The sequence below is a fragment of the Oncorhynchus mykiss genome, chromosome 12 (assembly GCF_057628025.1).
Source record: "Oncorhynchus mykiss isolate SJ-2025 chromosome 12, ASM5762802v1, whole genome shotgun sequence".
Taxonomy (NCBI): domain Eukaryota; kingdom Metazoa; phylum Chordata; class Actinopteri; order Salmoniformes; family Salmonidae; genus Oncorhynchus; species Oncorhynchus mykiss.
The window spans coordinates 78,860,395-78,883,349 of NC_143033.1; the positions used below are offsets into that span (position 1 = coordinate 78,860,395).

The 22,955-nt window shown below is 46.0% G+C and overlaps 1 protein-coding gene across 11 annotated transcripts in view; it reads right to left on the reverse strand.

Annotated features, from left to right (window-relative positions):
- Positions 1–480: 480 nt before the first annotated feature.
- LOC110538375 (histone acetyltransferase p300) overlaps positions 481–22,955 on the reverse strand; it is a 35,198-nt gene continuing 12,723 nt past the window's right edge. Inside the window, exons 11-29 of one of the 11 annotated variants that reach the window (XM_090193470.1) lie at positions 18,903–18,980; positions 17,090–17,175; positions 16,815–16,955; positions 16,236–16,715; positions 15,722–15,952; positions 15,367–15,559; positions 14,975–15,093; positions 12,360–12,599; positions 12,108–12,196; positions 10,505–10,585; positions 9,927–9,983; positions 9,562–9,639; positions 9,195–9,271; positions 7,570–7,720; positions 6,036–6,296; positions 5,643–5,808; positions 5,330–5,497; positions 4,938–5,102; positions 481–4,841 (exon numbers count right to left, since the gene is read on the reverse strand). In XM_090193470.1, the coding sequence (XP_090049596.1) occupies positions 1,656–4,841; positions 4,938–5,102; positions 5,330–5,497; positions 5,643–5,808; positions 6,036–6,296; positions 7,570–7,720; positions 9,195–9,271; positions 9,562–9,639; positions 9,927–9,983; positions 10,505–10,585; positions 12,108–12,196; positions 12,360–12,599; positions 14,975–15,093; positions 15,367–15,559; positions 15,722–15,952; positions 16,236–16,715; positions 16,815–16,955; positions 17,090–17,175; positions 18,903–18,980 (6,047 nt within the window). In that variant the 3' untranslated portion in view covers positions 481–1,655. Of the gene's footprint in view, positions 4,842–4,937; positions 5,103–5,323; positions 5,498–5,642; positions 5,809–6,035; positions 6,297–7,569; positions 7,721–9,194; positions 9,272–9,561; positions 9,640–9,926; positions 9,984–10,504; positions 10,616–12,107; positions 12,197–12,359; positions 12,600–14,941; positions 15,094–15,366; positions 15,560–15,721; positions 15,953–16,235; positions 16,719–16,814; positions 16,956–17,089; positions 17,176–18,902; positions 18,981–22,955 lie in introns of all 11 variants that reach the window. The other 10 variants (XM_090193468.1, XM_090193461.1, XM_090193469.1 and 7 more) reach the window with 10 other exon arrangements.

Genomic DNA, 22,955 nt, shown 5'->3' on the forward strand with positions numbered 1-22,955 from the left:
GCCCCACAAGGTGAGATCTTGCATGGAGCCCCACAGCTCCCTGGTCTTGGCCATTGTGGAGAGGTTGGAGTCTGTTTGATTGAGTGTGTGGACAGGTGTCTTTTATACAGGTAATGAGTTCAAACAGGTGCGGTTAATACAGGTAATGAGTGGAGAACAGGAGGGCTTCTAACAGGTCTGTGAGAGCCGGAATTCTTACTGGTTGGTAGGTGATCAAATAGTTATGTCATGCAATAAAATGCAAATTAATTAAAAATCATAGTGATTTTCTGAATTTTTGTTTTAGATTCCATCTCTCACAGTTGAAGTGTACCTATGATAAATATTACAGACCTCTACATGCTTTGTTAGTAGGAAAACCTGCAAAATCGGCAGTGTATCAAATACTTGTTCTCCCCACTGTATTTAGGTCGATCCCCCCCACCCCAAAATAACATGCACTCTTAATTTGACTAGCTACAATAAAAAAATATTCAGCACATCATTCATTTTCATTTTATTATAAAAAACAGTATTTGAGTCCACAGTTCTTTGTACAGTAAAAAATATTAAATTAAACTCTCAAAGTTCTGAGCAGAAAGATAAATTGGGGTTGGGAGGAGGGACAGCAATTATTTTGGGGCAGGAGAAGGGGACCAGTGCATTGGGCTCTTGAGCTGCTGGGGTTAAGTCCAGAGGGAAAAGTAAGGGTGAGGCAGAGTGTGACTGGTCACAACTCTCCCCTTCCTCAGTTCTATGCAGCACAGTTCATTTGGATCCATTCCCTCTGTTTTACAAGAACCGTAATGTCCTATGCACTGGCGGACCCCCCCCCCCCCATACCTCATGTACTCTAAACTTTACAGGCATATAGGTATGTGCCCCCCACCTCCAATACTAAGTGTCTTACAGGAGTGCTCACACATGAGGGTGAGGGAGGGCATGTGTGTTCAGTGAGAGGGATGGCCCTTCCAGTATTGATGTCCAATGGCTAGGCATTTCAAATGTAGTCTCCATTGGCCACTGAAACTTGCAGCAGGCCCTCATCCACAAAAACACTCATTTTCTTCCAGATTGAAAGCCCAACCCAGACATCAGTGAAATGAAATAACCCCACCCCCATTTCAATAACAAAAATATATTCTATGTGAATTGTAGCAGTCTTCGGGTATATGCCAACAAACCATTAAAAAACAAAAATAAATAAAGTAAACCCAAACTTAAAAGAAAGATATGCATGATGTTTGGATTTATAATAATATTAATCCAAATCACTCTGCTAAACTGATTTATGGATAAATTACAATAAGTCCATTGCATTAAATCATTTGCTCTTACATTTTTATTTTGTATTTTTTTTTTTTTTTTAATCTTAAACATTTCTTAAAAAGGCAAATACTCCCATAGTCCCAAACCCCAAAAATATTACCTGCGTCGTATTCTCTAAGGGAGATACCATCCCCCTATTTGTACACAATTGGCAAAAAATATATTAACAGCAATAACTTACCATTCATTTATTAATTAATCGACGTGTTGATTTATAGTTGCATCTCCCATAGGAAGTTCACTTCAATGTATTTTTTATTGAAAACATTAAATAATATTAATAGTAAAAAAAAAAAAAAAGAAAAGGCTAACACTGTCCCAGGTGCAGTCCCGAAAGCACGGCGAGGCTACATGTCTAAAGTGTTATGATTAATGTTCTGCCCAAGGTCCTGGCTGTTCCCAGACAGCATGTCAGGTCCTCCAGGCCCATGGAGACCACCCATCCCACTGAGTTGAGACAGCATGGCATTCTGGTCTGACCCAAAGTGGTCCATTGAGTTCTGCTGCTGAGGCGGCTGTTGAGAGGGGACCACCATACCAGGGTGGTGCTGGGGTAGCTGGCCCGGGTGCGGGGAGCCTGTCTGGGTCTGTGGGGAGATATGGTGAGGGGAAGGCTGGGGCTGCATGCGCGGGGAGGGGCTAGAGTGTGGTGGCTGGGACTGGGGTCGCGGGGAGGGCTGTGGCGAGCGCACTTGGTTGCTGAGGGACGTAGACAGCGTCTGGCCCTGCAGGTGAGGGGACTGGGCCATCTGCTGCTGGGGGCTCATGGGGCTGCTGTGCTGGGCCGGAGAGCCCCCACCCAGGTGCTGCTGCTGTTGTTGAAGCAGCCTCTGGTGCAGTGCCTGCTGGAGCAGAGCCTGGGAGGACTGCGGCTGGGGGGCGCACTGCGGGGGCTGGGGCTGCTGAGGGGGGCCGCCTACTCCAGGACCCGGACCCCCCTCAGCCCCCTGGTGGCCCACCATGGCATTCTGGTGTTGTTGCTGCTGCTGCTGCTGCATCTGAAGTTGGTGCTGATGCTGGAGCCTCTGCTGGAGCACTGCAGCAGCCTGCTGCTGGGCCACCGTGCTGGGGTAACCCTGCTGCTGCTGCTGCTGCTGCCCTGGCTGGGCTCCAGGCTGCTGCTGCAGTCCAGACTGGCCCTGACCAGGCTGCTGGGGGGCCATGCCCGGCTGGCCCATGTAGCCCTGCTGCTGGAACTGGGCATGGTTCCCAATCTGTTGCTGCTGCTGTTGCTGTTGTAGTTGGAGATGTCTCCTCATAAGGAGCTCTCTGAACTGGGGATTTATGTTGGCCATGTTAGGTGCCTGCTGGCCTGGCATCCCTCCTTGCTGATGCTGTTGATGCTGCTGAAGTGCTGCCACCTGTTGCTGCTGCAAACTACTAAGCAAAGGACGCTGCTGCTGCGGTTGCTGTTGTTGTTGCTGCTGCTGCTGCTGTTGTAGCTGCTGTAGCTGGGTCATGGTGGGCATGTTGACTCCCTGACCCATGTGCATACCTGGCTGACCAGCCACAGCATTCACATTGACCTGTTGGCCACCCATACCTCCTGGAACTCTGCCTGGACCTGGCCCGCCAGGGGCTCCTGGGGGTCCTGGGCCCCCCTTATACTTGGAGGCTCTCTGCTTGATAAAGGCAGCCATTAGCTGAGGGTTTGAGCGGAGGATGTTGAGCACCTGCTGTTGCTGCTCGGGTGAGCTGGGGGAGCGAAGGGTACGCAGCAGTTCCTGAAGGGCAGCCTGCGGGAGGTTCCCACCCCCAGCCGCACCACCTTGCTGCACCATACCAATCAACCCACCAGGTCCCTGAGCCTGCTGCCGCTGCTGAGGCGCCACCATGCCTGGATGTCCCATCATGGCTTGCCTCTGTTGGGGTGGCATTCCCTGGCCGGCCCACTGTTGCTGGGGGTTCTGAAGCGGGGGACCAACCCTCTGCTGCTGCACCTGTGGAGGCAGCTGGCCCTGGGGGTTAGGCTGCTGGGGCTGCTGCTGCATGGGGCCAGGGCCCACCATCATACCTGGAGGACCCTGCTGCTGCTGCTGCTGTTGTTGCTGCAGCTGCTCCATGTGAGCCCTGGCAGCAGCCTGAGCCTGGGGAGGCAGCCCCTGGGCCCCCACCATGCCCACCCCAGGGTGGGCCATGCCCATCTGGACCTGGGGCTGTTGGTGGTGAGGGTGCGGAGGCATCATGCCAGCTGCCTGCGCCGCCTGCCTCTGGAGGGACATCTTCCTTTGGGCGTCTGCCACTTGTTGAATCTTCATGGCGATCTCCACAGCCGCTGGAGGAGGCCCTGAAGGAGGTTGCTGCTGCTGCTGGGGCATAGAAGGCTGGCCAGGGTTGGGCTGCTGTTGTGGTGGTTGCTGCTGAGGTGGTGTGGCTGGTCCCAGGCCCGGTTTGCCTTGGGACGGAGGGTGCGGTGAGGAGCCTGGAGGCCTGTTGGTGTAAGGGGACAGGCTGTTGGGGTGTTGCTGGAGCTGTTGAGTGTTTGAGGCTTGGGACTGCTGCTGGACCTGAGGAACCATCTGCTGTTGCTGGGGGGAGTTCATCATCCCCCCTCCTCCAGGCATCTGCTGAAACTGGTGGTGAAGCTGGTGGTGCTGCTGAGGCATCCCACCTTGCTGCAAAGTTCCTCCACCACCCATCCCTGGCTGGGGCCCAGGAGGCATATTGGGCTGGGTGGGTGTCTGTGGTGTTGGGGGCTGGGTGCCTCCTGATGTGGGTGTACTGGGTGCTGTGGTGCCATTGTTACCTGGTGATGGCAGCCCCCCAGGAGGTCCTCCTCCACCGCAGGCAGGCTGGCCCACCCTTTGCATACTGGCCATCCTTCTCCGAAGCATCTGAGCCTGCTGGAGACGGTGCTGGAGTTGCTGCTGGCGGAGCTTGTGCTTGATGTTGAGGCAGAAGGGTACGGGGCACTTGTTCTCCTGGCAGTGTTTGGCATGGTAGCAGCACAGAGCAATGAGTTGCTTGCAGATGGGGCAGCCACCATTGGTCTTGCGCTTGCATCCCTTGGTGTGTTGCACCACACGTTTCATCTTCTGGCAGGACGGCAGGGAGCAGTTGGCATTGCGGCATTGGCAGGCGTGGACCAGGGACTGAATGCAGCGCTGAATGCTGAGGCGGCGGGAGTCCCCGGGGCTCTGAGTGGCAGCGGCCGCTGCGTTGTTGCTCTCGTCGTCCAGGCCCAGGCCCAGCTTCTCCATCTTGTGTTCATGGCCCTTAGTGTTATAGCAGGTGATACACAGGTCGTAGTCCTCGCAGACGGTGCAGTGGAAGCGTGTCTCCACGCTGGCCTTGCACTCGTTGCAGGTGTAGACGAAGCGGTCCTGGCTCTGATTGTGTAGCTCCACCAGCATGCACATGGAGCTCCACTTGGCTCTCCTCAGGGAGGAGAACTCCAGGTGCTTGTCCCGGGCCAGCGTCAGGAAGGCGTCACGCCCATCCATCAGGTCGCAGGCCATTAGGGGGTCCGGGTCCGTGATGGGGGGCAGGGAGTTGGCAGTGGGGCCAGCGATGAGACGGATCACAAAGAACACCTGTATGGGGCAGAGAAGAAAGGATGAGCACTGGGACTGAGAATATGTGTTTGTGTGTGTGGCTTTTGTTTAGAAGATGGCGACAGCATCAAATACCTCCTTGTGTTTCTCCATACAAGCGTAAAGCTTCTGGGAGAGGTCATTGGACACATTGGGCATCCCTGGTTTCTTCTTATTGGCTCGGATCAGGCTGCTGTTCTTGTTCTTGCTCGTCTTCTTACTGTTCTTCTTTTTGGCATTCTTGCTGTCACTTTTCGGGGCCTATGTGTGGAGAACACCAGATTAACGCCAATACATTCCATTAAAGCACTGAATCTGAAGCAGCCTCGAAATTGACCCAATTAGCAATGGTTCAATGTCTATCTTCTAAGCAATACTTAACATCTACTCCTATCATGTTATTATTGAGGACAACCAATATCCCACACCATGTAGCATATTCACAAAAACACTCCTCTCTTCTGTTGTATTGAAGTCCTTACACTCACATCTACGCTCTCGCTGGAGGTGCTGTTTTCCTCCCTCTTCCTCTCCTCCTCCTCCTGCTCCAGCTCCTTGATGCTCTCCTCCAGCACGTTGGGCCAGAAGTCCCCCTCAAAGTATGGTAGTTCGTTGGCACTGGTGAGACGGTCCTCTGTGGCCTGCTTGAAGACATCCTGAAACAGAGCACGAATAAGATGTGTCAAGGGGGGGGGGGGGGGGGGCGACTCCATGCATACAATTACCTCAGAAGAAAGCAGTTGGATTTCTGCCTGGCACAGCCTGTGCTATGTCTGACAAAACAAAACTGATTGTAGTCACCTTGTAGTCATGTACAATGCGCTCAACTACGGCCTTGTCCAGCATCTTCTTGTACCACTCCTGTAGACGCTTGGGCTTGGGGATCTTCTGGTCCACAGGATGACAGTGGAAGATGTAGTCGTCCCCTTCACTTGGGGGACAAGCCCAGATGTGCCCCGTTGTAAACCTGCCATGGGAGAGGTAGGGTTGAAGAATCAGAACAGCAACTGGAAAGAGTGAATCTTATTAGAACAGTAAAGTAGAATGAAATCTGCAACCGACCCTTTAGAGATTTAGTACATATCATTACACTATGTTTAGAGTGATGAGGTCAAGTCATGTTCTCAGGAATCTATGCCCACTAATAGGTTGAGCTTAGTTATAAAAAAATAAAAAAAGGGCCTGGTCTCTTACCCCAACTTCTTGACGTACTCCAGGTACCCTATGAGTATCTCATGGTAGACACCTGTGCGGAGGTGTCGAGGTTGGAAGAAGTGCACGCTGTCCAGGTAAGAGATATACACGCGTCTCTGGTTGGGCGGAGGGCTGTCTGAACCGTACTCCTGCACATGCATGCCGAAGAAGCAGACGTCAGCCCCGTCTATGTCCTCGAACGCAAACAGCGCCTTTGTCCTGTAGGGAAAGGACTCGGACATCTCCCCGGTGTCCACAAACCTGTATCAGTTAAAAGGAGAGCGTAAGTAGACACAAACCTGTATCAGTTAAAGGAGAGCGTAAGTAGACACAAACCTGTATCAGTTAAAGGAGAGCGTAAGTAGACACAAACCTGTATCAGTTAAAAGGAGAGCGTAAGTAGACACAAACCTGTATCAGTTAAAGGAGAGAGTAAGTAGACACAAACCTGTATCAGTTAAAGGAGAGCGTAAGTAGACACAAACCTGTATCAGTTAAAGGAGAGAGTAAGTAGACACAAACCTGTATCAGTTAAGAGGAGAGCGTAAGTAGACACAAACCTGTATCAGTTAAAGGAGAGCGTAAGTAGACACAAACCTATATCAGTTAAAAGGAGAGCGTAAGTAGACACAAACCTGTATCAGTTAAAAGGAGAGCGTAAGTAGACACAAACCTGTATCAGTTAAAGGAGAGCGTAAGTAGACACAAACCTGTATCAGTTAAAGGAGAGCGTAAGTAGACACAAACCTGTATCAGTTAAAGGAGAGCGTAAGTAGACACACCCACACAAACCTGTATCAGTTAAAGGAGAGCGTAAGTAGACACAAACCTGTATCAGTTAAAGGAGAGCATAAGTAGACACAAACCTGTATCAGTTAAAGGAGAGCGTAAGTAGACACAAACCTGTATCAGTTAAAGGAGAGCGTAAGTAGACACAAACCTATATCAGTTAAAAGGAGAGCGTAAGTAGACACAAACCTGTATCAGTTAAAGGAGAGCGTAAGTAGACACAAACCTGTATCAGTTAAAGGAGAGCATAAGTAGACACAAACCTGTATCAGTTAAAAGGAGAGCGTAAGTAGACACAAACCTGTATCAGTTAAAGGAGAGCGTAAGTAGACACACCCACACAAACCTGTATCAGTTAAAGGAGAGCGTAAGTAGACACAAACCTGTATCAGTTAAAGGAGAGCGTAAGTAGACACAAACCTGTATCAGTTAAAGGAGAGCATAAGTAGACACACCCACACAAACCTGTATCAGTTAAAGGACAGCATAAGTAGACACACCCACACAAACCTGTATCAGTTAAAGGAGAGCATAAGTAGACACACCCACACAAACACTGTATAGGCGCTGTCCCACGAGAACAGATAACGTTGTTAGGATAAGTCTAACTCTCCAGTCTACAATGGGACTAATTGAAATCCCACATGAACCGTGAGTCCATTTACGCTAGGATCAATTTGACATCTTCCTCGGTAGTGTATATTTGACTCCATATTAAAGGATCACTACCCCTCAAGACTCTCACCTGGACTTCATGCCTGGCTTGACCTCCACCACCTTGTCGGAGACATGGACCACACGGATAGTGACGTCACCAGACTCTGGATGGTTCTGCCGCCTGAGGTAGTCATTCACTCGCCCCTCTAGGAAGCTGCCCAACTTAGTTTGAGGTAGCCCTGTGAAAATTAAGTAGGGGAAGAATAGAATGGGAGAGGGAGGGAGAAAGAGGAGGAATGATGGAGGACGGAAGGAAGAGAGGAAATGGGTGATAGAGATTAGAGGAAAGGTCACATGGTTTCGGTAAAAGCCAACCCAGTCTGGGGTGGTAGGTGGGTGTATAGGGGTTATGTCTGTTAAGTAGCTCAGAGCAGAGAACTTCACTAGTGACATTAAAGACGGAAGAACCACTGGGCTCTAATCTGACAGTTAAAAAATGTTTTTATAAAAGGGCAAGTCAGAAGCATACAAACTCAACCCCTGACTGCTTCTAGTGTTTCAGAGTACTCTGGAGTCAGTCTAAGGCAACAAAAATGCCCTGATAGCTTTGTCAATTTGGCAACTAACAACATATGAGACTAATCGACTTGGACTGATCCTCTGAACACTCAATAAACCAAAAGAGATGACAAGGTGTAAACTAGATCTGACACCATATAAGGACATTTCCTCTTCTTCCATTCAATACATATTTCATTGAGATCCTTGTATGAGTCTAGGCCAGTTGGTCCTTTTAATTTGCACGCCTGCTCGCCTACCTGTGGCTCCCTAAAAACGTTGCCTTCATTGAGGGTGTGGAGAATGGGATGGGGGAGGTAAGAATTTCCACACGTGGAAGGATTTTAGGCTCGCAAAAACAGGACAACTGTCAAAAAGTTGTGGGGAAAAGCGTGAGTATCGATGCCATTGCAAACTGAAAACAATTCACCCAAAATATGATGATTTCTGGACAGTGGACACCCACTGAGGAAAAAAAGATGACATAAATAAGGCTCCAACAATAAAAAATAAATAAAAAGGAGGTCCATGACTGCCTCGGTGACACATAAACCTTAAAAACAGCAAACAGTAAACCGAGAAACCCTAAATGACAATGTTTTGCCATGGCCAGTGTGTACAGGCCTGGGATAAGAGTGAAATCGAACCAGAAAAAGCTGCAGCGGACTGGCAGCGGCAACTATTGTCTGAGGACTGGCTTCTGAAATACAAAAATAGGGTTGGTTACATATAACATTTTCATTGGGGAGGGAGGGGGAGATACAAAAGGGTTGGGTCATGGAAATGGAAAAAGGTAGAATGTGTGTTAACTGGAACACTCGTCCTCTCGAGTAGTGTATCAGTGCGTAGGGAATTAAACCAGACTGCCTCGGAGGAAATAAGAAAATTATTTGGAATACACAGTGCACCAAATCATAAATTTAAACGATTTGAAGGGGGAAAAAGTCAATTGTGTCTTCACATGAAAGTACGGTGTTATACTTGTGGGATGTGTGTTTAGGAAATTAGCATGTGTCAGTAACAGCACCAAAGGAGAAGAGGGATAAAGAGAACACCGAAAAGAAACGGCTGAGTGACTGGAGAGGGGAGGGGAGACACAGACTGACACCCCAGATGAAGATGACGGTAGATGAGCAACCCCCTTTTTATACTTACTCCACTTACTTCTGGCCGCGTATTTGTTCTCTTTCCGCGTCTTATTGGCCTTCTTAAGGCAGCTGTCACATACAAAGCTGTGGAGAGGAAAAGGAACACACTTTATTTCATTACTTCAAATACATCAATACATGCATTTGTTATTTACCATTTCTCAGTGGCCTTCAGCTTCACTTCTTTGCCCTACTGAATAAGTTGTCTGCAATGAATGTTGTATGGTATTGCTGAGGGTCATGATGGCAAACGGGCAACACAACCACGGTAAGATTGAACCTGGAACTGCACCTTGGAATAAAGTGGGCGGTTTCACAGTTCTAACAGTCTCATTAACATAAGATGTACAGAATGTGTATGCAAGTTGGCTCACCCTGCCGGCCATATGGTGTCATTATGCAGGACACAGATTTGGTGCATTTTACGCCCGCAGTCGGTACATTCCACAAGCCTACAGAAAAGAGAGAGGTGGACAGAGAGAGTCACAGGTTATTGATACCATGTGTCACACATGGAAAAAGTCATTATCTTCTCAACAGGAGGTTCAACTAGCAGAACAGTTCAAACACAAAAGCCATGACAATAACCTAGAGTAACTGACTAAAGCACAGTAAAGATGAAATATTACAGTTAACAAATATTTCACAGTATCTAAAGTTTCTGCAAATGTACCACATGGAAAACGTATGGTTTGACACCAAGCACAGATCAAATGTAAAGGGGAAAAAGAGTAGGTACCATTCTGGGTCGAGCGTGTCATTCTTCTTCCTCTGAAACTGATCTTTGCTGATGGACCTGTGAAGAGGAGGGAGAGAGGCCCACGAGTGTGGGAGGTAAGAACAGACTCAAGCCAATCACTGGGCCAGAAATGCAATGTACTATATTACAGCCACAAAGAAGTCACAAGCAATAAGAGCAGGCTCTGGCTTTATACAGGCTAGGATTCAGACATTTTGAAAACATCATCTAACACTTTTGGAACATTAGGAGCCCTCAGTATGTTGGGGTTTTGGCTGAAGAGAGAAGAGGCAGAAATCAAGTAAAAGGATGGAGACGGCAGTTGAGGTGAACTGCCTTAAGAGGTAGAGGAGAGAGAAATGCATTTGATCTTTATTTTAAGTTGACCATTTCACTAAGGGAGAGACTGAAAAGGTATTCAGTGATGGGGAGAAAGAGAAGTCCCATTGAAGAGCTTAAACATTTCTCAAACGCATTGATAAATCAAGGGAACCAAACAATATTTACATGTCATCAAAATGAGCAATAGAAGAACCATGTCAGTATTAACATGGTGGGGGGGGGGGGCTGGTACTCACGTCTGAGGCTGAGAAGGATCATCCCCCAGGGACACGCACTCGCCCTGGATTTCGTTGAAACACTTCTCACAGAAGTGGTACCTGTCAGCAAGAAGCCCAAATTGTGGTGAACTAGACCATTCGCCAACCGCACAGCCAATCACAGAGAAGGCACGAGGAAGCAGTCACCAATCAGGCAGGGCAGGACAGGCCAGGAGAAGAGCAGAGGGCAAGGTCGTCGCCAGGTAGCAGCCAATCATGATGCAGGGTTTTTGTGTGGGCAGGTGTTTTGATTTTGCGGTTAAATTTTGGAGTGGATGATTGGTCACACCAAAGCAGGCCAATGCAGACATCACAAGCGTTAAAAAAGGAGGGAGAGAAGGGAAGAGATGGGGGAAGGGAGGGCAAAATGAATATTAAAAAAGCGTGAAATAAATCGTTACAGGTCAGACGAGGACGATGGAGGGATGAATAGGATGGGAAGAGTGAGGAACATGTAGAACATAACATCAACGAGGACAGAGATCCAATGCAAAGCACAGATTAGTGTCAGTCAGTGAGTGGACGAAAACATAATTAAAGGGATACTCCGAGATTTTGGGAGCGAGGCCCTTTATCTACTTCCCTAGAATCTGATGAACTGGTCGAACATTTTTATGCCTCAGTGTGTTTAAGAAAGTTAACTAGCGAAAATGCTAACTAGCGTTAACACAATGACTGGAAGACTATGGGTAATTGTGCTAATGCTAGTTAGCATTGCCACATGAAACTACCTCTCTTCCTTCATACTCGACAGACAAATTTAATCCACAAGTTAATTTGCCAAAATCCCAAAGTATCCCTTTAAGTTAACACAGTAACAAAGGGGGGGCTCAAAAAACAGTGTGGCTGAGGAAAAGCAAGTGGTAGTGCAACAGCGACCCATCATCCTTCTGCTCCATTTATAAAGAGGGTTCCTTTCTTGTGTTGGAGGGGAATTATCATACATGTAGTGAGGTTGTTAATACTATGTTGCCCTAACGTAACTACACTATAGTGATTCTGTCCTCACGGTGAAATGAATCAAGCCAATCAGCTCCACAGCTTTGTTCACTGAAATGTTCTGCAGATCAAAGTGTTCACTGCAGCAATATCGCCCTGCGTCTTATTTGAAGTATTGTGTCCAAAAGCAATTATCTATCCATTTGCCAAATATCAGTTTGATTCAATTCCTTACCTGTAATTAATCAATACATTTCTCTATATATTCTAAGTAGACTAGTGAAAACATGTAGATTTCAAAATAATCTCAAGACAGGGAACCCACTTTGTAAATGTCAAAAGTGAAAATTAAATTGGTGAAGGATGAAGATGAAAATGGTGGCAGGGTGTAACCATTTAAAGCCAATTAAAACTCATCTGTGATTGAACAATGCTATATTGCAGAGAATATCAGCATGCACAATAACATCACAATAAGACAATCACTCAAGTAGATTTGTGAAATGTGGATTTATATAAAATATGTAGAAAACATGACTTGTGTATGTGTGTGTGTGAGCGAGAACGCTTGAGGGTATGAATGACCCTGTTCCTTTCAGTGTCTGGGTATGTGAGTTTGTTTGTGCTTCTGTACGCCCCTTACCTGTTCTGGTAGCTAAAATAAGCAGCGTCGCGCGGGATGGTGCATAACTGTTTCCCATAGCAGCATAGTGTTTGGGGGGAAAACTCAAGCTGCAAACATAAGAGGACATAGTAAGAGATAGTCTATGTACTGAAAAATACTTAACCAGGAAGCCAATTATTTTGTACGATAGTATGTTTAACAGGCAGTGGTAAGGAGAGAAGGTGAAAGCTGTGCTGTCTTCAATGACTGATGTTACACACATCCACTCACCTTCCTCCCGCAGCAGTAGCCAAGGCCCTGCATGACCGGGTCGATTTCAGCTTCGAACACCTCGGCCAGCTTGGAGCAGTACTTGTACACGCGGGACGTCTTGCGGTTGTACAGCCAGGCGTTGTTAAACATGAGCCAGATGTCATCCACATATTGCCAGGGCTCCTGGTACTGTCCCGTGTCCAGCTTACGCTTTATCGTCGACAGGTCTATGGGGTTCTTTACAATGTCAAAGTAGTCCTGGAGACCAAGACCAAGTCCAGGTGTCAACAAGGTTACAGTTCAGTCCGGAAAGGAAGGTGGGGAGAAAAGGGATGTGGTCATTGATGCAGGGGGGGTAGAGAAGACCATGGTTGTCATCATCATCATCATCATTGTAGTTGTTGTTGAAGTAGCAGAAGTTGTGGTGGACATCCAGGTGGAACCAGAGCAGGGGAGAGAAGAGGGTGCAGGGGACAATGTTGATGGCTGCAGAGAGGTTCACATGCAGACAGAGAGACATGACAGCTTCTCCCCTTCACCACTCAAACTTTGCACCATTTCTACATTAAAATGGGGAACAGGCCAAGGAAGGACACTGGGGTGGCCAGGCTTGTCCCCTCCCATTCTGCCCAAAATCAAACTTCTCCTCAAATCAAGACTAGATTAGTACTCTGAAGGCAGACCAACTTTTACATCCAACAGTTATCAGAAATGACAGGAAAAGCACCTGTTGTGCACTGTAAATTTGTGTTTGTTTTTCAAGCAGTGAGACGGTTCCAGAGCAACCGCTTTCTCCTCTACAGACTCTCCTGAAGGAGAACATTTTCAGGGCATGAGTCAGGGTGCAAAGCTGAGGTGAACAGAGCAGTAACATCAGTCAGTCAGGCAGTAACAACACACACGCTGGTAAACTGGCAGCATGGAGGTTGGCAACACGGCAGTCAAAGCCAAGAGCACTGAGACAAAGGGGCAAAGCCAAGGATCTCTCTCCGTCTCCAGGGAAACACAAACAGGAAATGAGACCCTTCACTTTGACAAATAAAGGACACAGCAGCCTGTGATGCATGAACACATGGCACAAAGTATGCTGCATTCCATTAATCTGAGCTCAATTACAACAACTAGGAGTGTTGTTTCTACAAGTGTATTGGAAATTGAGGTGTGATAATCCCATTGTGGATGGATAAATCCCTGCACTTATAAAAGTGTGGTATTGCTAGTTATTAAAGCATGTTAAAAGTATTTGAGCAGTTTCTGAGCCTGGTTGTGTGTTCATGTTGAATACCCAGGTGGTGTTCTGGGGTCAGGTGCATCACTGGGGCTATTGAGGGTTACTGAGGAGAAGCGTGCCAATGACCTCTGAGAATAGAGTAAGTGTGCCCTAGCACTGCTTGAGGAGAATTAAAACTATGGTGAGGACCATACGATATTAAATCCCCCTCTCAGGCTGCATTTACAGTCAGCCTATAGTTCTGATCTTTTTCTACTAATTGGTCTTTTGACCAATCAGATGAGCTCCTCTGCCAATAATTGGGGGAAAAAGATCAGAATTGGGCTGCCTGTGTACATGCAGCCTCAATGGCGTACAAACAATTATTGTAATTAGTGCCAGACATTGCCTGGGTATCTCTTCACGGGTGTTCAATAAGAGGTCTGAGATATTTGATTTGCTAGCTATTAGCATTATCTGAGATACACTACTGCTACATACAGGCATTGGCACAACTCTTCACATAACTCACAATCAACTTCAACAATACTTATTACTGGCGAGGAACTGTCTAGAAAGCTTCTATGAATAGGCATATGTGGGAGAAAAAAAAATGCAATTGAAAGAATAAAAGTAATGGGCTATGAACATTTTTGGCTAGTAAATTTCCCTTTTAGGGCATGTTACTTTAAACGCAGAACGGTGATGTGCCACTGATAAAATGGCTGCTTATTTTCGGCCTTTTGAAGTCTGATAAAAGGCAAAAACACAAGCCGCCATTAACAAGGCCCAGGGGTCTAACATTCATGGCCAGGGCCAAACCACCTCTCAAGTGTTGATTTTAATCAAAACTGACCGGTAGAAACCAATCCAAAAATATTTTTGTTAAATTCTAACAGACAGAAAGGTTTAAATTTGCATCTCTTAAATGTTACTGACAGACTTATTGATTTCTGCTAACTTGGTTTACAAGCAAAACAATTTTTAAAAAAATGTACATAGCATTGATGTTTTTTTTTTTGTGGTGTAAGAGAATTCGAGAGAAGCAAGCATGAGCTGACACACGCACACACGCACACCTACCCAAGAACCTACAGTAAAAACCAACTGACCTACGTTTGATGTATAGTATACTCTACCTGAGCAGAGACATAACACTAAAATTCAGGATTGAGACAGCTTTCTCTAACACACACACAGTATCACTACAACTCCCCTAGCCAACAGTCACTCCCTCAACCCACTCTTGCACACATGTGGCAGTGGTAAGGATGAAGAGAGGGATGAAAGAAAAAGGAAAATGAAAAAGGAATGAGAGAAAAATGAACTAAAAAGAACGGTAAGAACGTTTTTAGAGGGAAGCAAAATGGAAGCCAGCGCAGTCCCTTACCAGGTTAGTTTTGTTACTAGTTCGAATACGTACGGGTATTCCCAGTAACTGGGGGTCCACCGGTTGGCGGAAGGGCAGAGACTCAGGGTCTTGGCGGTACAAGGCCTCCAGGGTGGGCATCAGAGCCTGACGCAGCTCCTCAGGCTTAAAGACTGGGGTAGTGGAAAGAGGAGGAGAGAGGGAGCGACAGAGGAGAGGAAGTGGGGATGTTGGCAGTGCAAGTAGTGGAAAAGGAGGAGCAAGAAAGATGTGACATTTTTTTTGTTGATTTAGGCTGTTTATCGGTGAATACACACGTCGCTTCAAAGATTCATAGCCCAGATCTATACACCATGTCTAGGTGAGAAACAAATGTTGAGGTACATTACTCCAGGTACATTACTCCTATGAAGAAGAGAGGAAAGAGTAAGGGGTGGGGGTCTTACTTTTCCTCTTGTTTTGAGCGCTGGCGGGGGAGCTGTGCGTGCCCGATGCCCCCGACCTTTCCTCTTCGTCTTTGGGCTCAGTCTTCACCTCTGGCTTCCTGTCTCTGTCCTCCATCTTCGGCGTTGCTACCGATGACGATGTGTCCATAGGCTCGCCCTTACAGCCGTCGCCTGAAGGCTTCTCCTTCTTAATCTGAGAGGGGACATCATGTTCAATATCCTATACACATTTCCAGACATCATCCTGAATGTAATAAAATCTGTTAGCTGTGTGTAAAATAATCTTCACCACGCTGGCTAGCTAGCACTGTCTTTTGCTTTTGGACCCCTGCCTTAGAAAAACTGGAAGCCTCACCTCAGGTTTCTCCTCTGACTTGATGTCTGCCTGTCCCTTGCCCATCTTCCCAGAGGCCTTCCCCTCACCCTGGTCCTCGGCATCCTCATCGTCCTGCTGTTTCACCTCCATCTTGGGCTCAGCTGGGGCAGGGGCGTCAGACGAGGTCAGCTGGGAGCTAGGGTCCACGCTGCTCACCGAGGCCGGAGTGGAAGCCTGGCCGTCTGCCGTCAGTGAAGACTTCTGAGACAGCTGGGAGGACAGAGAGAGAAAAGTTAATGGAAAGGAAATGAATAACAGAACCAGCCAAGAAAGATAATGAAAAGAGTGAACAGGCAAAGACGTAGACGCACAAGGAACAGAGGGCAAGAGAACGGCTAAGGTGTCTGTCCAGGCAACGAGGGAAATCTCAGAAACGTGACGGTATATGGGAGGTATAGCCAGAGATCAGGGATCAGCTTAGAAATCCAAAGAAAATAACTTCTGACAACCACAAGGAGTTGGGTTAGTGAGACTATGGGGGAAAACTACTCACTGGAGTTCGCGGAAGCTGGGTTGGCACATGGGCATTCTGGGTAGGCACAGACTGAGCCAGACTGAGGACTCCAGAAGCTCCACCACCGTTTGTCTGCTGTTGGAGCTGACTGGGCTTCTCCGAGTTCATTCCTTGCCCCATTGGCTGTGACGATGCTAGCTGCTGCTGCGGGAGCGGAGCGGCAACCTGGGGCGGGTTGGGCGTGTGAGGCTGGGGGGTTTGCGAGCCTGGCAGACCAGGCGGCGTCTGATGAGGGGTTGGCGTGAGGCTGCGTGCCGGGGAGGGGGAGTTCTGTCGGATGGGGGGGCAGTGCAGGTGTGAGTTGAGCTGAGAGGAGTTTGGCAGTTGCAGGTTGGAAGGAGGGCCTCCACCTACACTGCCTGGCCCCATAGAGCCCTGGGAGGGCCCTGATCCTGCCACTGAGCCTGGCTGGGCTGCAGGGCTGCTGACCGGGAGCGTGGGCGGCGTGGGCATCTGGGCCTGCTGGAAAACACCATGGAGGAGACGGTTAGAGTCTATAGCCAACAACTACTTTACTGTCACCCTTTACTTATAGCATCGGTTCCAGTATCTATTTACCTGTGCCACGCCTCCTTGTGGCCCTGGATGGTTCATGCCGACTGTGCCAGCCCCGAGGCCAGGACTGGACCCAGGAAACTGACCAGGAGGGAGGTACTGGGCCACGTTGGGCTGCCCCATCCGCGTTGGCCCCATACCCATCTGAGTGAGACCGAACAAGATAAATTACTCAATTTTGTTCTAATGAGACCATGGTTAAAATATAATACATTTCTATCAATATTGAATGCAGTTAAACTTAATTTGGATATTTGTAATGAGAGATGGCGACGAACCTGATTTAGAGGTCCACCAAGTGGGAGGGGAGGCGTTGACCTCTGACCTAATGACTGCATACCCATTTGTCCAAACTGATTCATCCCTGAGACAGACGAGAGAGAGCAAACCAGTAACACACATTAGCCACCATTATATGTCCACCCTTCAGACTGGTTTGGTTTGTGCCAAGCAGCAAACTAAGCTGAGCATATACAGTTGAAGTCGAAAGTTTACATACACTTTGGTTGGAGTCATTAAAACATGTTTTTCAACCACTCCACAAATTTCTTGTAAGCAAACTAGTTTTGGCAAGTAGGTTAGGACATCTACTTAGTGCATGACATGTAATTTTTCCAACAATTGTTCACAAACAGATTATTTCACTGTATCACAATTCCAGTGGGTCAGAAGTTTACATACACTAAGTTGACTGTGCCTTGAAACAGCTTGGAAAATTCCAGAAAATTATGTCATGGCTTTAGAAGCTTCTGATAGGCTAATTGACATAATTTGAGTCAATTGGAGGTGTACCTGTGGATGTATTTCAAGGCCTACCTACCTTCAAACTCAGTGCCTCTTTGCTTGATCATGGGAAAATCAAAAAGAAGTCAGCCAAGACCTCAGAAAAAAAATGTAGAACACCACAAGTCTGGTTCATCCTTGGGAGCAATTTCCAAATGCCTGAAGGTACCACGTTCATCTGTACAAACAATGGTACACAAGTATAAACACCATGGGACCACGCAGCAGTCATACCGCTCAGGAAGGAGACGCGTTCTGTCTCCTAGAGATGAACGTACTTTAGTGCGAAAAGTGCAAATCAATCCCAGAACAACAGCAAAGAACCTTGTGAAGATGCTGGAGGAAACCAGAACAAAAGTATCTATATCCACAGTAAAACGAGTCCTATATCAACAGAACCTGAAAGGCCGCTCAGCAAGGAAGAAGCCACTGCTCCAAAACCTCCATAAAAAAACCCAGACTACGGTTTGCAACTACACATGGGGACAAAGATCGTACTTTTTGGAGAAATGTCATCTGGTCTGATGAAACAAAAATAGAACTGTTTGGCCATAATGACCATCATTATGTTTGGAGGAAAAAGGGGGATGATTGCAAGCTGAAGAACACCATCCCAACCGTGAAGGACGGGGGTGGCAAAATGTTGTGGAGGTGTTTGCTGCAGGAGGGACTGGTGCACTTCACAAAATAGATGGCATCATGAGGGAAGAAAATTATGTGGATATATTGAAGCAACATCTCAAGACATCAGTCAGGAAGTTAAAGCTTGGTCGCAAAAGGGTCTTCCAAATGGATGACCCCAAGCAAACTTCTAAAGTTGTGGCAAAATGGCTTAAGGACAACAAAGTCAAGGTATTGGAGTGGCCATCACAAAGCCCTGACCTCAATCCTATAGAAAATGTGTGGGCAGAACTGAAAAGGCGTGTGTGAGCAAGGAGGCCTACAAACCTGACTCAGTTACACCAGCTCTGTCAGGAGGAATGGGCCAAAATTCACCCAACTTATTGTGGGAAACTTGTGGAAGGCTACCTGAAACATTAAACAATTTAAAGGCAATGCTACCAAATACTAATTTGGTGTATGTAAACTTCTGACCCACTGTGAATGTGATGAAAGAAATAAAAGCTGAAATCATTCTCTACTATTATTCTGACATTTCACATTCTTAAAATAAAGTGGTGATCCTAACTGATCTAAGACAGGGAATTTTTACTAGGATTAAATGCCAGGAATTGTGAAAAACTGAGTTTAAATGTACTTAGCTAAGGTGGAAGTAAACTTCCGACTTCAACTGTAGGAACAACTTACCTGCAGGGTTCTGCATCCTGTTCATCATCAGATTGGGTCCGGTGGGTCGAACCATGGAGGGGTCAGCATGAGAACCATCTGAGAGTGAAGAGAAACACATTCATTAGCTTTGCATCTATGGCTTCAGTAACCAGGTTTCCATCCAACCATTGCATGCGGATGAATTAACTGACGGCCTGATGGAAACAGGAAATGTGTCGGTAAAATATCCTCATTTCCAAAAACAAAATACGCTAGACAAGGGTGGATAACTGATTAAGCGACAATTCCGGTAGAAATATTGATATAATAACCATCATATCGAAGTAATCTCAGAGTAACGCAATGATATGTTACATTGTAGGCCTACCAGCACAACACGACGTGAAAAAGCATGAGTTTATATGCAGATTAAACAAGCTATGATCAACTTCACATGGTGGTTAAATGCACGGTGATCTTGCAAGTTTCCCCAAAATATTGACGGTAGGCCATTATTTGAATGTTGGTGACAAGATGATTGGTGCTTGGCTGCCAATTAACAAATAAAAGGATCTTGTTCTTATTCATATCATATAACCCACCCTGTCCACTTTACCAGCATACTTGTGTAATTAACAATTTCTGTGACAAACCCATCAGTAGAGTTGAAAATGTGATTGAAACACATTGAACTTCTGTTATTAGTTACCGTACCTGAGAATTAACCGCAAAAGTACATTTTATATGCATTCTGTCATTACACATACAATTTCATGCAGCTTAAAAGCTATTTGTCACATGTGCAGAATACAATGGGTGTAGACTTTACAGTGAAATGATTGTTTTCAAGCCCTTCCCAATGAAGCGGTTTAAAAAAAACAGAGAAATCAACTAAAAAAAACAAACAAGAGGAATAAAATAAGTTTGATGGACACAAACCTCTGCTGGGAGAATGCTAATTTAGTTTTTATGCTGATTTTTGAAGTCTTGAAAATCTGTTGCCCATTGGATGGAAATCTAGCTATTGAAGTAAATAGAGCCAGGCAATTGGGATCAAGCAGTGCAAATCACACCTATGTTGAAAGAGAGTAGCGACAGCTGAAGTCGGAAGTTTACATACACTTTCGTTGGAGTAATTAAAACTCGTTTTTCAACCACTCCACAAATTTCTTGTTAACAAACTATAGTTTTGGCAAGTCGGTTAGGACAATTTTTCCACCAATTGTTTACAGACAGATTATTTCACTGTATCACAATTCCAGTGGGTCAGAAGTTTACATACACAAAGTTGACTGTGTCTTTAAACAGCTTGTAAAATTCCAGAAAATGGTGTCATGGATTTAGAAGCTTCTGATAGGCTAATTGACAACATTTCAGTCAATTGGAGGTGTACCTGTGGATGTAATTCAAGGCCTACCTTCAAACTCAGTGCCTCTTTGCTTGACATCATGGGAAAATCAAAAGAAATCAGCAAAAAGAATTGTAGACCTCCACAAGTCTGGTTCATCCTTGGGAGCAATTTCCAAACGCCTGAAGGTACCATGCTCATCTGTACAAACAATAGTACCCAAGTATAAACACCATAGGACCATGCAGCCGTCATACTGCTCAGGAAGGAGACGCGTTCTGTCTCCTAGAGATGAACGCACTTTAGTGCGGAAAGTGAAAATTAATCCCAGACCAGCAGCAAAGGACCTTGTGAAGATGCTGGAGGAAACAGGTACAAAAGTATCTATATCCACTGTAAAACGAGTCCTATATTGACATAACCTGAAAGGCCACTCAGCAAGGAAGAAGCCACTGAGCTAAAACCACCATTAAGAAAAAGCCAGACTATGGTTTGCAACTGCACATGGGGACAAAGATCGTACTTTTTGGAGAAATGTCCTCTGGTCTGATGAAACAAAAATAGAACTGTTTGGCCATAATGACCATCGTTATGTTTGGAGGAAAAAGGGGGAGGCTTGCAGGTTGAAGAACACCATCCCAACCGTGAAGGACGGGGGTGGCAGCATTGTGTTGTGGGGGTGCTTTTCTGCAGGAGGGACTGGTGCACTTCACAAAATAGATGGCATCATGAGGACGGAAAATTATGTAGATACATTGAAGCAACATCTCAAGAAATCAGTAAGGAAGTTAAAGCTTGGTCGCAAATGGGTCTTCCAAATGGACAATGACCCCAAGCAAACTTCCAAAGTTGTGACAAAATGGCGTAAGGACAACAAAATCAAGGTATTGGAGTGGCCATCACAAAGCCCTGAGCTCAATCCTATAGAACATTTGTGGGCAGAACTGAAAAAGCGTGTGCGAGCTAGGAGGCCTACAAACCGGAAACTTGTGGAAGGCTACCTGAAACGTTTGACCCAAGTTAAACAATTTAAAGGCAATGCTACCAAATACTAATTGAGTATGTAAACTTCTGACTCACTGGGAATGTGATGAAAGAAATAAAAGCTGAAATAAATAATTTTCTACTATTATTCTGACATTTCACATTCTTAAAATAAAGTGGTGATCCTAACTGACCTAAGACACTGACTTTTTACTAGGATTATATGTCAGGAATTGTCAAAAACTGAGGTTAAATGTATTTGGCTAAGGTATACAGTGCCTTGCGAAAGTATTCGCCCCCCTTGAACTTTGCGACCTTTTGCCACATTTCAGGCTTCAAACAAAGATATAAAACTGTATTTTTTTGTGAAGAATCAACAACAAGTGGGACACAATCATGAAGTGGAACGACATTTATTGGATATTTCAAACTTTTTTAACAAATCAAAAACTGAAAAATTGGGCGTGCAAATTTATTCAGCCCCTTTACTTTCAGTGCAGCAAACTCTCTCCAGAAGTTCAGTGAGGATCTCTGAATGATCCAATGTTGACCTAAATGACTAATGATGATAAATACAATCCACCGGTGTGTAATCACGTCTCCGTATAAATGCACCTGCACTGTGATAGTCTCAGAGGTCCGTTAAAAGCGCAGAGAGCATCATGAAGAACAAGGAACACACCAGGCAGGTCCGAGATACTGTTGTGAAGAAGTATTGAAATGGAAGGAGTATCAGACCACTGCAAATCTAGCAAGACCTGGCCGTCCCTCTAAAGTTTCAGCTCATACAAGGAGAAGACTGATCAGAGATGCAGCCAAGAGGCCCATGATCACTCTGGATGAACTGCAGAGATCTACAGCTGAGGTGGGAGACTCTGTCCATAGGACAACAATCAGTCGTATATTGCACAAATCTGGCCTTTATGGAAGAGTGGCAAGAAGAAAGCCATTTCTTAAAGATATCCATAAAAAGTGTTGTTTAAAGTTTGCCACAAGCCACCTGGGAGACACACCAAACATGTGGAAGAAGGTGCTCTGGTCAGATGAAACCAAAATTGAACTTTTTGGCAACAATGCAAAACGTTATGTTTGGCGTAAAAGCAACACAGCTGAACACACCATCCCCACTGTCAAACATGGTGGTGGCAGTATCATGGTTTGGGCCTGCTTTTCTTCAGCAGGGACAGGGAAGATGGTTAAAATTGATGGGAAGATGGATGGAGCCAAATACAGGACCATTCTGGAAGAAAACCTGATGGAGTCTGCAAAAGACCTGAGACTGGGACAGAGATTTGTCTTCCAACAAGACAATGATTCAAAACATAAAGCAAAATCTACAATGGAATGGTTCAAAAATAACCATATCCAGGTGTTAGAATGGCCAAGTCAAAGTCCAGACCTGAATCCAATCGAGAATCTGTGGAAAGAACTGAAAACTGCTGTTCACAAATGCTCTCCATCCAACCTCACTGAGCTCGAGCTGTTTTGCAAGGAGGAATGGGAAAAAATGTCAAGTCTCTCGATGTGCAAAACTGATAGAGACATACCCCAAGTGACTTACAGCTGTAATCGCAGCAAAAGGTGGCGCTACAAAGTATTAACTTAAGGGGGCTGAATAATTTTGCACGCCCAATTTTTCAGTTTTTGATTTGTTAAAAAAGTTTGAAATATCCAATAAATGTCATTCCACTTCATGATTGTGTCCCACTTGTTGTTGATTCTTCACAAAAAAACACAGTTTTATATCTTTATGTTTGAAG